Below are 14,195 nucleotides of genomic sequence, written 5' to 3' on the forward strand. Positions count from 1 at the left end.
GACACATGATACAGAAACGATGAACACACAAAATAACTTTCGATATAATAATAACTCATTCACACAATATCTCATGTATTTATGTCAATTCATAGATACACAACTCTCTCCAAAAAATGCCTGTCATCTCAATAATGTCTATCAATTTGAATTCGTTTATGTTCTATTTTAAGTTCCAAGTTTATATAAGACTTTTTTTTCTCGGTTATTAGGTTATGAGCCATGCAGAAAATAAGTTCTACCAAATACCATGTAGTTCTGGACAATTGTTCTGACATCGGCGTTAGCACAATTAGCATACCATCTACTTTAATTGATAATAAAATATACATAAACTATCAATTCAAATAACCTCATTTTTTTCTCTTCATAAAGACAATTTTAGAGAAAAAACTATTTCGTGCTTGAAAATCTCGTTCAATTATTATTTTATGTCTGTTTATAATAAATTTACGATACGTGGATCTTATTTTTAGCGGAGGTGAAAAAAAACCTGCAGACCTTGTAAGGATTTCCCTAGATCTCTTTGATCGTTCGGTGGAAATGTGTAAGGGACGCCATATTTGTTTTGACTTTAGTAGAATGTAAAATCAAGAAGAGGTCGTCGTCACTTAACATGATAAATTTAATGAAAAGAAAAATAAGACTGGACTCTCGCGTTTCCACCAGACCTGGAAAAAACTGGACCCCATGGATTTTTTTTCACGCACCCCCCCCCCCCCCCCCCCTCCCCATTGAAAAACCTCTGATAATCAGTTTCTGTAAGGTTTATAATCTGGTATTAAGATGGATTTAATTAAAAGGAGAGGAGTGAATGGTGGAGTCAGGTTTAGTTGAAATGAACATCACATTGGACGTCGCGTTTAGTTATATTCGACGTTGCAAGTAATTGAAGTTCGGTATCACATGAAGTTGTAGTCGGTGTCACGTGTTGTTGTAGTCGACAGTACATGTAAAGTTGTGGTCGATGTCGTTGAAGTCGACATCATGTGTACAGTAGTTGTAGGAGATTTCTAAAATATTAGTAGCATCAAAATAAACAGTACGATTATTAAACAAATTGTAAACCCTAAATACCAAAAACATAATTGGGTAATAAACAATTATTTAATGCCTGAACAGTCAAAAGACCTAATTTGGTGCAGGGAACAGCTCAGCGTTGCCCACGAACAATAGATCATACTGAGTTGTTCCCAGCACCTCGGGGAAAATATTCTGGTCTATTGACTGCTCCAGCATTAAATAATTGCACATGTACAATGTATAATGTTTAATACGCAATTTTTTTTAATAGGTTATATATTTTTATGGTTGAATGTCACCAAATTGTATAAATGATTCTTTAAAGCTCTTCAATCAAACCCCGCGATTGCGCAAACCTGCTCTTTTATCAGGTGCCATCTATTTCTTTTAAACATTTCGGTTTTTTTTACATCAAAAAATACCAGGCTTTAAAAAGGAAACAAGATAAAATTTACAAGTATTTTATTTCACATCACTCTTTAGTTTGGAATGTACATTAATGTAAAAGATAAAATGTAGTCTTGTCTTCTATAAATACACATCAACATTTCAACAAAGATAAATAATATGTATGCAAGTAAACTACATACACATGTATATAAAAGTATACGAATATAGACTCATGGAAGACAAAAAGTTTCAAAGTGTTTCAAAAACTAAACAAAGTGCGTTGCCTATATATAAACAAATTCAAATTAATCTTAGTTGATGACCTTAATTACCGTCCATGACTTCGCGCTAAATTAGATAAATAATTAAATTCCGATTATAATATGAACATTGCAATATGCGTTCAAAGCATTTTACTTTGTACATGTAAAAGTAAATTATAAAATTAATACGTTTTCATTAAACAGCGTTTTATTCTAATAGTGAACAATTCACTGTGCGTTATTTAAAGTGGTTCAATTTTAAGTAAGGCTTCAAGAGTTGTCGTTCTTTTTCTGTAATAAAACTTTGCATATATTTTATAATAATAAAAAAAATAATGTATACAACTTTGACACATATGGTTGTTGTTAAATGCATAGACCATATGACTAAGTTTCCTGAGCACCATTTGGAAAGGAGCTGTATATGACACTTTTCCTAGAATTTTCTGATTATATCAATTACATGTATTATTTACATAAAATACTCGGTGGTGAATTTAAAAAGGTGCCGTTTTTCATCAATCATATTAATATTTTTTTTTTCGTAAAAATATACCTCGCACACGATTTTGTAATCATTTTAAGTGCATTCAATCATAATATTTGGTGTATAAAAATATATAAAGACATAAACATATATTTGTTGGATTTTTAAACAATAAAAAAACATTAAAACGCAGCAATAGCCAATCTCGTAGATCCCTTCACTCCTGCACGTTTATAAGATTCTCCCTTTTGTGACACAGTATTTCGTTGTAACGCACATGTACATGTATGCACCTATAAAATCGTTCTATGTCTATGAAAACACTCCTGGTCCTCGTCAATACTCAGCCTCAAGTCTGATCAAGTTTTACCTTAAATGTATTGTCTTTCCACAAATTTATTTAAAAATTAAATTTGTTGTTAATTTTTTAATAAATTTGTGGAAAGACAGTTTATACTAGTCTTATAAGGATTTGAGTTTAGAACTGACTTGAGTGATTTGAAAAGGTTGGGACCAGAGCCTATCCTATCGGAAAGTTTCCTTTCCACCACCGTCCCGAACCCCACCCCCCGCGCAGCTTATACAACTTTCCTTTTGATTTAAGTTGCTTCCTCCTCTCCATTGCACAGTTTTACCTCCTCAACATGAGAAGGCGAAGAAGAAGAATTGTTATTATACACCACGCGCTTTTCGCTCATATCGTCGTCTTCATCGCTGTCCTCGTTATTCTCCTTCGCTTCTTCGTCAATGATCGCGAACTCAAGATGTTTGTAGTACATGATAAAATTGTTGACCAGGACTGGGACAGAGAACCCGATCATCAGTAGCCCGGATAATGCCGTGAACGACCCGACGATGTAACCGAGTTCCGTCACCGGATACATGTCGCCATAACCAACGGTTGTCATGGTGATGAGGCTCCACCAGAAGCTGTGGGGGATACTCTTGAACGTTTCTCTGTCGTCCACGAAGTAGATCAATGAGGAGAAGATCAGCATGCCGACGATGAGGAAAACGATCATGAGGAGGAGTTCCTTGAAACTGGATTTCAGGGTGTAGATTAGGATCCAGAGTCCAGGAACGTGCCGGATCAACCGGAAAATCCGGAGAACTCTCGCCACACGGAGAATTGCGATGTAGTTTATGTTCCCGTCGTATCGCATTTCCGGGTGGATCGCGTATACGATGAACTGGATGTAGTCCGGAATGATCGCCAAAATGTCGACCACGCCCATCAGTGACGTCATGTACTGGAACTTCTTCCGGGCGAATATCAGTCGAACGATGTAGTCAATCGTGAAATAGATTAGACAAGAAATGTCGATCGCTAAAAACGCGGGATGTGTCTCTTTCACTGTGACGTAATCCGTGTCTTTTGGAATTGATGCATTTTTCAGAGTTGCGTTGAATGACGCGGATGTGTTGTATGGAAATGATGACGTCACGTTTCGAGATGCGTCGAAAGTTCCTGGTTTTAGAATCTTGACTCTGTTGTCAAAAACGGGATGCGTTTCGACGACGAAGCTTGCAATGGAGATGAGGACGAATATTAAGGAGATGTATCCATAAGCCTGGAATAGAAGACGCCATCATGGTTCTTAATGCATGCATGTGCAATATATATATATATATATATATATATATATATATATATATATATATATATATATATATATATATATATATATATATATATATATATATATATATATATATAACAGATCTCAGTTGTAGTGTTGAGCATGAAGAAGATCCGGCACAACTAAAAAGAATCACTTTAAAGGTTGAATAGTATATGTGTACATGTCACACAGAACCTATAAAATATGTTACAAACCTATCAAATGTTAAAAATGTGAATAACGAATACAATATAATAAAAAGAAAAGTATATTGAAAATTCATAAAATTGCTTGTTTCTGTCATTTTCGTCTAAAAAACCTTCCGCACGAAAAAATAGTTCCCCAAAAAACTTGTTTGTTTCTTGAATTCAAATGGATTTTCTTTATGAATGTTGTGTAATTATGAAATAATAATCTATCTGTGGTGATTAAATAAAGAAAATCATATTCATTTTAAATATAATGATCATCTGCGCAATGAAATCAAAACATGAGCAGTGAGATACCTTAACAGTATAAATTGTTTTGAATAACTCGCGGAACTTGAATCAAAAGAGTATTCACATCAATAGGTTTCACTTGGAATTCATGTTATATTGTACAAATACAGTCTATCACAGCATTACTAATATGCGATGAAAATATGCAATCCATCTATTATATATGGACACCTTTCAACATAAATAAGTTATCATGTAACTTGGTGCTCCTTGCCTGGGAGTAGAAGAACACCATGTCCTAAAATCTAGACAATAATGTCGTCATGACGACAGACGTCGGGTGGCAACGTTAAAACGGCATAATGGTGGACGGCTCGAGATTTTTTTTTCCTTTATTTTATGATGGCAGAAAAGATTTTGATTAGGTTTGTTATTAATTGTCTATAGTTTCGCATTGCATTATGTATAATAATTGGGCTTTGGTAACCCGACATTATCCGTTTGAGTCAAGAACTCGACATTATCGACATTATCCACTTGCGTCCCACTTTGTATATATATGGCAATACGTCGAAACATTTGGACAAGCATTACAGAGTTATCCTTCTTTTTCTTGAGAGCCGATGAAATACATGAATGGGTTTATTCACAGTACAGTAAAATGGCTCGTATTCATTTGTGTGGTTAACGACAGCGGAAAATACGTTATACATATGTTGTTATGTAGAAATGTTAACGGCGGCCTTGACTTGTGATGACTTCAATTAACACAAGGATCTAACGTTAGAGAGAGAGAGAGAGAGAGAGAGAGAGAGAGAGAGAGAGAGAGAGAGTTGTTGTTTACAGGTAACATAAAACATTTTTATCACGGATTTAACAAAATCCGTGATAAATGACCCCGTATATGACCAAACCAGTTATTTGGCAATCTAATTGTCTGGAAAAAATAAGATTTTGGCGAGGACTATTAAACTAGAACATTATTTGACCGAAAACTGTTTATGGGGTAAGGCTCGGATGAGGTGGGGACATTTTATCGTATACGTAGTTTGTTGCTCAAATATATGCTAAATCAAATTTTGAAAAGGTCGTTCTACAAAAGCAAGAGAGAGAGAGAGAGAGAGAGAGAGAGAGAGAGAGAGAGAGAGAGAGAGAGAGATTATTGTGATACATGGTAGTAGTTAAAGCCTGTTTTACATAAACTGAAGTTTTATTTCACATTCCAACTTTTATACTTTTTCATGTGACATTCAGGGCTCAGCTGCGTATTGAGTTTTATTGACGGTCTGAACTTTTGCTCCTCTAAATTGTAGGTTTCCTCAAATCTAAAGTTCAAAACATCATCGGATTTCATTTGTTCCCTGTAAGGGACAATATCACTGCCCGCCAAATGGAGGATACATCGCAAAGAGTTTGATAATATGTACGTTTAGAAAAGAATTGTTGCGCTCAAAGAAATGTTTCGCGATATTTAAAAATAAAAAATTTCCTCATTCTTCACAGGTCATTCGTGCAGTATTTTAAAGTCACGTGCATCGATGACTTCTCGATATGATCTAAATCTTCATATGAAAACAACCTAACTTGTTAAAAAAACGAGTTATGAAATGCAATTACACATTATTGGAATCCAGTAAGTTTCTATTTGTTACACTTTTCTACAGTGCAAGGAATATTAAAAATATGGATTGCTAGCATGAGTTTGACTTGAAATGACAGAAAAAAATCATTTGGGTGAAAAATCTTTTTTTTTAAATTGTACTACTTTTCATGACAATAAGTCCCTGCGGTATTCAAACTCGGGACCTGTAGATTGATAGATTGAAGCTACGGCCCATTACGCCACAGAGATAGAAAACAAATATTGGCAATATAAACTGTTTCACAATGCGTTTGAATTGCCATGTTGTGACGTACTGTCATAAAAAGTAAAAGTCACGGGGTGTCGAGGATCCTTAACTTTATCAAATCATTACTAAGTATACAAATGCTAACACACCTTGGCAGTTCGGCTGGAGTTTGGCTTGTTCAGTATCTTCCATAACTTGGTCTGTAACTTCTCCCATGCGGTACCCTTTGACCTGCCCTTTGAACTCGTGTACTCGTCCATCGAGCCCTTCCGGTCCTTCTCGAGCTGCATCAGCGCCTCTAGCGTGGAGTTCCAGCTGTTGTAGTGCGACCAGCAGCAGCGCTGTATGATGTCATCGCTGACGCCCCAGAACTGGAAGGGAGAAAGGTGCAATCATTAGCCCACATTCTTTGATACGAATAGTTATCTTTTTTTCTGTTCAGATAGATCAAAAAGCTGTGGGAATGTCAGCAACGTTTTATGAATGCAATACCAGAACTGAAAGGGAGAAATGTGCAGTCATTAGCCCACATTCTTTGATTGGATGTGGGAATGTGATATCAAAAATATTCAGAGATATGATACATGTACAAACAATTTATGCAGTAGGTACATGTAAATACCAATAAATGATTACTTGTACCAGAAATTATTTTTTCCTGAATCAAAAATAACTCTCGTCAGTTCTTTCAGAACGTTGATTATGATAATAAAAACGTCTAATGGAATTACCAATAGTTCTTCCCTTGCCGCTGGACCACAGATGAAAGAAGGCAAGTGAAGCTCGCCGGTCCGCAGGTAATTTAATATGGCCTGAAATTTAATATACAGGTACATATATGTATAAAGATTGTCTGTAATTTGAAGTTCATGAGCATGTACATGTGCATAAAATGATAAAACAAACCGAAAACTGCATGAACTTGACTTATTTTACAACAATTGATACCGGTAAATAAGTATATATATTTTGCACTATATATCTTTCGTTGACACTGATGCTACATGTAGCGCGAGGGGATCATTAGATATAAAATAGTTGGAAATAGTATATACAAAAAGTCATTATTTATCAGGTACATGTAACACAAGAGTGAGTCTAACATAAAAAAAACATGTATGATGCTAGGACACAGTCGATACATTTAATGAATCATTAGACTACGTGCACGTGTACTCATTTATCGTGTACAAATCAAGATGTCCTATGAAATAAAGGCGGCCATGAATAATGGTGGTACACAAGCTAAGGCATAACGACTCGTAAACTCTGTCAGATAATTCTATATGGTATCTGATATGAAGTACATAAAAAGTGCAATAGTAAGATACATTTAATAGAAATAAAATTTAAGTCCTTCGACTTTGATTCTGCTTTTGCATATATTGCTAAACTGGAAGGAGGAGGATAGAGATGGAATATGTTGAATTGACTTTGACATACACCGGTTATTCCTTACAAGAAAAATGGATTGAATATTAGTAAATAGTCAAATGTGAGCTTGCCATGGTTTTGAATGTAACCCGTTTTTCTTTCTTTTGTTTTAATTTTCGCTTAAAGAATAAATAAATCATGATTAAGAACAATATGATTCATTTTAAATTTACATTTGAACTTGATCTGCCTGGGTTTTAGTTTATATTATTATTGAAAAAAAATTAATCAATTTGAAGCAATTCCGTGTAAGACTGTAATGACACATGCAGTAAGACATGCAGAAGGCGTGGTCATTTCAGAACGGCTTTTCTGGTCCTTGTGTGGTTAAATGGCATTCTCTGACTAACTCCAGAACTAATGGATCAAAACTAATTCTCAAGATTGCAGATATATGTGCATTTATTTTGGTACGTAAGTCACGATTTGACCTATGCATATTATGCAAAAGTTCTTATTACGCAATTTGTACGTATTATAGAGTCCCATTCCTCAAAAAAACTAGAAAAGGGGCGTGTATGTAATTCAGAGAGAAATAAAAAAGTGAAAACATTAAAAATGCGCATAAATCATTGTTCTGTTGCAGGAAATTCATTTGAGTACGGTAATATTGGTAAAGTGCAAATATGAAAGTCATCAATTCATTTCATTTTTGGGACTTTTTTAACTTCTTTAAAAAAGGTTGAAGAAAGCATCAATAATTACTTTATGCCCGGCATTAAAATTTAAAGCATTTTTTGTTTTGCTTGTTCAGCAATACCGTATACAGGAAATACCCTAGACGGTTTTTTTTGTTCTAAATAGTCTTTAAGGAAGGAAAGATGGGGTAGTATTATTTACAACAAAACGCTACCAATTGTTACTTGCTTTTAGTTGAACAATGATTTTAAAATGAACATTTGATACATGTATGTGAGATACCAATGTTATTAAAGTTCACAATATTAGATATACAATCGCCCTTTTTAAACTTTTCAAATTGTCAATATTTGACAATAGAATATATGTTGCTTTGCTGTTTTGTTTTGTTTTGTTTTTTGTTTAGGTAGAAACCCTTTAGAGTGCAGGTTTATTTAACTGATGGTGCTTCACTCTATTGCGCTACGTTGTTACACATCAAGATTGTGAACGAAAGTGCTAATGTGAGGATACTAGAACCATTTTAACAAGACCTTGGACTTTCAGTAGAACGTTACTATCTATTTCTTGCGTCAAAACAAGTTAAAAATGACGCTGGTTTTAAGCGAAATATACACCGATTGCGTAGTCTTAGCTCAAAAGCCAGACAAATCTTGTTGATTTCAAAGAGCAATGGCTGAGTGGCCTTCAATGAAATAGACAGGTCTACGCCACATTGCTGTCTGACACCAACTACCCAAAGTCCAAGCTCCTGTTAAAATGGTTCTAAATTTTATGGCTTTTTTCGAATATTATGCGTCAATACATGTAGTAGCTGCAAATCTGTAGCTCTTCGGGAACATTAGTGTTAACAGATCGTTGGTCTACCTGGATATTCTTGAACTTCAGAGTTAAGGTTAACAGACCGTAGGTCTACCTGAGTATTCTCGAACTTCAGTGTTAGTGTTAACAGTTGGTAGCAATCCAAAATTTCGGTTTGGCTAAATACCGGTACTGTAAATGCAAAACTTAACACTTTTCCTACGGAATTCAAATTTATCGACTGACAATTGCAAATCTTTTCAAAAAATCATTTTTTTGTGGAGAGGACATACATGTATACACTGCCTATTTATATTCCAATCTTTTAATAAATGTACTTATTTTCATGCATTCTAAAATGTTGTTTAAATTAAAAAAAAAAAATTCTCAACCTTGAATATATCTTGTCTTTCAGCAGGATTTTACATCAACATCCGGACGTTTTACCTTGAAGACATCCGGGTCTCGGTCAAAGAAATACTCCTTCCGATCCTCGTTGTAATGCCTATTCATAAAAGTGTCGTCTGCTAGCGGACTGTTCGGTTGGCTGCACAGCGTGGACCTGTAGGTTTCGAACTTGGTTCCTCCGACATTGAACATCACGATATCATTTGAAATTCCTACTTTCACTGATATTTTTCCGCCATTCTTTTTATCCAGCTTCGCTCCCGGAAGCAGAGCGTGCAGCAAATTCTGATTCGCCAACCCGCCCTTTTTCTTGGACGCCATTTTCGTGGAAGAGAATTTCGCTTTGCCACTAGAGGATCCAGTTTGCACTTTTATTGTGGACATTGCTGGTCCGCCCTGTTAAATCCCGCTGGTTAAGATCGAGGGAACCCCTTTGTTAAAATAAGGGAAAAAATGTAAAAGAGAGGTATATAGAGGAAAACATCTTTATAACACAAGACATTAAAAACGCAACATCTTTTTGAGTCGGCAGGGTCGACCCTCTGTTTAAATGGACGAGTGCGTGCATAAAATTTTGACGCTGGGGCCATGTAAACTGTTACCAAAAAAAAAAAAAAACTTTTATTGTAATAGAAAACATTTGGCAACGGGGACACATTCTCTTAATGCTTTAAATGAAAACAAAACGTCAAATTCGCTTTTCCCCCACCTACAAATGTTGACATACTGTGTTCCATTAGAATGTAAACTAATACCAATTAGTTTATAGTATGTAAACAGAGTCGCCATTTTGGGCATTGTATGAAATGTTTATTGTCAAAATGAAGTGGGCATGTTTAAAAACGCGTTTCCCCCTAGCTTCTTAAGTGCTCGAAAATCCGTTGTGTGCACAAAAAAGAAAAGATCGCTTTATTTCACTTAATTACTAGGTACTTGTACGGAAAGTAGCGGAAAAAAATGTCTGGTTCATTACCGGGTCACCAACATAATAAAATAAATGAATGATTGACACATTTTTAATACTCAATATCTGTTTAAAAAAAAGGAGTGGGGATGGATGTTGTTGAATGTTGAATTTGATATACTTCTGTGTACTTTTATTTTTTTTAGGCTGTACCATGTAACACCTCTTGCCAAAACTTGTAGTTATGTTCATAAATTTCTCACGTAGTGGGCTATTAGATCTCTCTCTCTCTCTCTCTCTCTCTCTCTCTCTCTCTCTTTCTCTGTTTGCCCCCCTGTCTGTCTGTCTCTGTCTGCCTCTTTGTCTGTCTATCTCTATCTCTCTCTGTGAGATATATCAAAATCATGTCATATCTAAACTACGTTAACTTTTCTAAACACATCATGCAATTTACATTTTACAGTGGAAAAATATAATGAAACCATGTTGGAATCTCTCTATCTATCTTTCTCCCTCCCTCCCCCTCTCTCTCTTTCTTTCTCTCTCTCTCTCTCTCTCTCTCTCTCTCTCTCTCTCTCTCTCTCTCTCTCTCTCTCTCTCTCTCATACGTAGAGTTCACTGTAATATAATTATCATTTGCATTTAAGGCATATACCACGATACCACGAGAAAATTACTCATTTTGCAAAAAACAAAGGGGGGGGGGGTTGTCTAAGCCAGATCCTACCTGAGATTGTCGTAAACAAAAACAGAAACGATTATTCATCAAATTTAGTAGTAATTCTGTCATTTACTTCTATATATTCTGCTTTGCATTAATTATAAAAAGCAGCTCGCCAATGCATGCCCAAAATATTATTTAGAATATAAGTATAGAAATATAAATTCACGATTTCGTCATCTTGACGTTAGTTACTTGTGGTTTAAACCTATATATATTGCAATTGCGAGCCGTTCGAGTGATTTTTAACTTTGTGTTTTAATTCAAAGTTGGTCCCAGTGCATTGGATTAACGTCTGCATTGAGTAACCGAAGGCCATTCATGGATTATCTGTTCAAACCGATGCGCATTAACTTTTGATCAGCTCGCATAAAAAAAATAATCCCTTGTTGTAGAAAAAAATTACCGGAGGTGGTTGAAAGATTAAACTACCCATTGTTTCATTGGCCTTATAGGATTAACTAATCCACGTCCTTAGAGAATAAGGAAATATAAACGCACGGCTGTTCCTTACCCCCTCCCCCACCCCCCCCCCCCCCCCAAAAAAAAAGAAAACAGTGTTCTTACCTGTTTGTGTGCGTAGAAACTGCATTACATTATTGAGGGGAAAAAATGCTGTATGGATTTTTTTCGTCGTTTTCAAGGAAATAATTTTTATTTTCTAACGTTGCGGTAAGCATTTAAAAGTTGAATAACCTGGCAATTAAGTTTTTGCTTTTGAAATATGATTTAGGACGTATCTACTCTGTTAGAAAGGGTTTCTCGGGAAACGAATGAAATTTTTAGTACATACACGGGATATAAGAAAGAGAAGATAAATGCGAAATAGAATGAAAACAGCAATTAAAATTACTCGCTTGGAAAAAATGGGAGATGCTGATAATAAAAAAAGGCTTTGTCGTCAGGTCTATTTTGATGTCCTTAAGAATATAAGTGTTTTTATGTATTCAGATAGAATTTAATAGTTAACCTTGAACTATCTCTATCTCTCTCTCTATCTCTCTCTCTCTCTGTGAGATATATCAAAAACATGTCATATCTAAACATATCATGCAATTTATATTTTACAGTGGAAAAATATAAAACCATGTTGGAATCTCTCTCTCGTCCCCCTCTCTCCTCCCTTCTCTCCCTCTCTTTCTCCCTTCTCTCTCTCTCTCTCTCTCTCTCTCTCTCTCTCTCTCTCTCTCTCTCTCTCTCTCTCTCTCTCTCTCTCTCTCTCTCTCTGAGACCCAGGATTTACGACAAAGAAACAATCACACTCGGGATAACACATATTAACTTATATAATAGATTTAAAAAACACATACCGGAATTATACTTTGTAAAAAACAAATATCAGAGCAAAAATACGAAAATTAATACAAAGAACAATTAAATACTTTAAAACATTAAACAAAATAAATTTTCTTACATTTTGAATAGAATGTAGCTGCAGTGGATCGTTCCCTTGTTTTAACGCGATTTGATTTTCCACCGGATTATGTATATATGAAATTATAATGACTCAATGCCTTCCCTAATACATCAAGTAAGGCGGCGTTTTAATTCTATGCGGCATAAAACAGCTGAAATCCGTGCATATCATTGCAATGTTTACGACATGACCTGAGTTCTCTTGTATCAAGGAAGTATCAACGTTGTTTGTTCTTCCCGGTGTTAACATGTTTAAGTTGTTTTCTCTTCTATCTCTCATTCCCTCCACTCAACTTCTTAAATTATTTATTCAAAAAACTCTCTCTTTCTCTCTATCTTTTTTTTTATCTCTCTCTCTATTTGTTATCCCTCTCCATCTTTTGATCTCTCTCTCTCTCTCTCTATTTTTGACCTCTCTCTCTATCTTTTGATCTCTCTCTCTATCTTTTGATCTCTCTCTCTCTCTCTCTCTCTCTCTCTCGGGGAGGGGGGGGGTTAAAAGAATATAAAAGTTAAGTTAAACGTGTTCTGAAAAGTATTCGGAGTTTTTTCTTCGTTTTTTTTTTATTGTACTTGTGAATTTTCATACCCTTCTTAAATCCTGCTAGCTCTTAGTGAATTTTGTTAATTTAAAAAAAAGAAAACAAAAAATTCAACTTATCTTTTATAATATTAAAAAAATATATATATACTGAATGAAAAATACAAATTCATTTTTGATTGTTTCGATTTTCTCGATCTATTTCGTTCAATCTGTTATCAAACAGTTCTTGGAGCTACAATAATCCTTTGAAATCACTTTTAACAAAAATTAACACTTGAAATTAAAACATCGCGTGAAGAAGGATTTAGGAAATATAAACCTACAGGAATGACGTAAAGAAACTAGTCTTATAATACACTGATTAATCTATTAAATGCAAAGGAAATTCATGTTTATCCTATGAAGCCACTAGAAATGAATAGTTTAATGACTGTATGTAAAGTGTCAAAATAAATACTTTGACGTCGTCAGGACTGATTTGATTTAATTCATTAATATTTAAAGCCAATTTCATATTTTCAGCAAGCCAATAACATACTGATATTCCGCTGATACTACGCAACTTTAAATTTACAAATTCTCTCTTTCTCTCTCTCTCTCTCTCTCTCTCTCTCTCTCTCTCTCTCTCGCTCGCTCTCTCTCCCTCTCTCTCTCTCTCAAATACATGATATGCTTCTGCATGATAATGAATTATACAATTAATTATGAAATAAAGAACCATTCTACGAGGTGACCAATTAGGGTAGGGGTGAAAAAAAATTAATTACCATCAAAGGAATTCAAATTAATAATTACCTGAAACTCCAAGATTTGGAAAATAAGAGAAAACTCATTGACAAACAGATGATAACAAAATAAGAAGCCCATATGTTCACGGCTGAAAACTTTCATAAAGAATGGACGACTTACAATCGATTCAGTTTTATCAAAAGCGATTTATAGTTAAATTAATTTCACTCTATCCATTTTCGATAGATAAACAACCAACTCGTTGAACAAAAGGTGCATTTACCGATTTATAGCTGAGATTTTATTTCTTTTGATTAAGTCCAGGGAGGCCAAATTTATACGGTATGTGTTCTTCTCAACCCTTCGGTCAGTTTTTGACCGAATTAATTCTCTTGTGACCAGCTGTTTATAAATTGATTACTGAGCATGTTTTCAACAGGTGCAATAGACTTTGAACTTTCCTGCAAAAAAAAAAGAAAAAGAAAAAAAAAAACAAAAAAAAAAAACAAAAAAAAAAAACAAAT

At 34.8% G+C, this 14,195-nt stretch overlaps 1 protein-coding gene across 1 annotated transcript; it reads right to left on the minus strand.

Annotated features, from left to right (window-relative positions):
* Positions 1–1,470: 1,470 nt before the first annotated feature.
* Positions 1,471–12,576, minus strand: LOC105318217 (potassium voltage-gated channel protein Shaw). The gene is made up of 5 exons (XM_011415191.4): positions 12,397–12,576; positions 9,397–9,788; positions 6,807–6,887; positions 6,225–6,446; positions 1,471–3,734 (listed from the first exon to the last, which is right to left on the minus strand). Exons 2-5 carry the CDS (start codon positions 9,739–9,741, stop codon positions 2,763–2,765), a joined length of 1,620 nt encoding a protein of 539 aa, XP_011413493.3. The 5' UTR covers positions 9,742–9,788; positions 12,397–12,576; the 3' UTR covers positions 1,471–2,762.
* Between the last annotated feature and the right edge of the window lie 1,619 nt (positions 12,577–14,195).

This window comes from Magallana gigas, chromosome 1 (genome assembly GCF_963853765.1).
Source record: "Magallana gigas chromosome 1, xbMagGiga1.1, whole genome shotgun sequence".
Classification (NCBI taxonomy): Eukaryota; Metazoa; Mollusca; class Bivalvia; order Ostreida; family Ostreidae; genus Magallana; species Magallana gigas.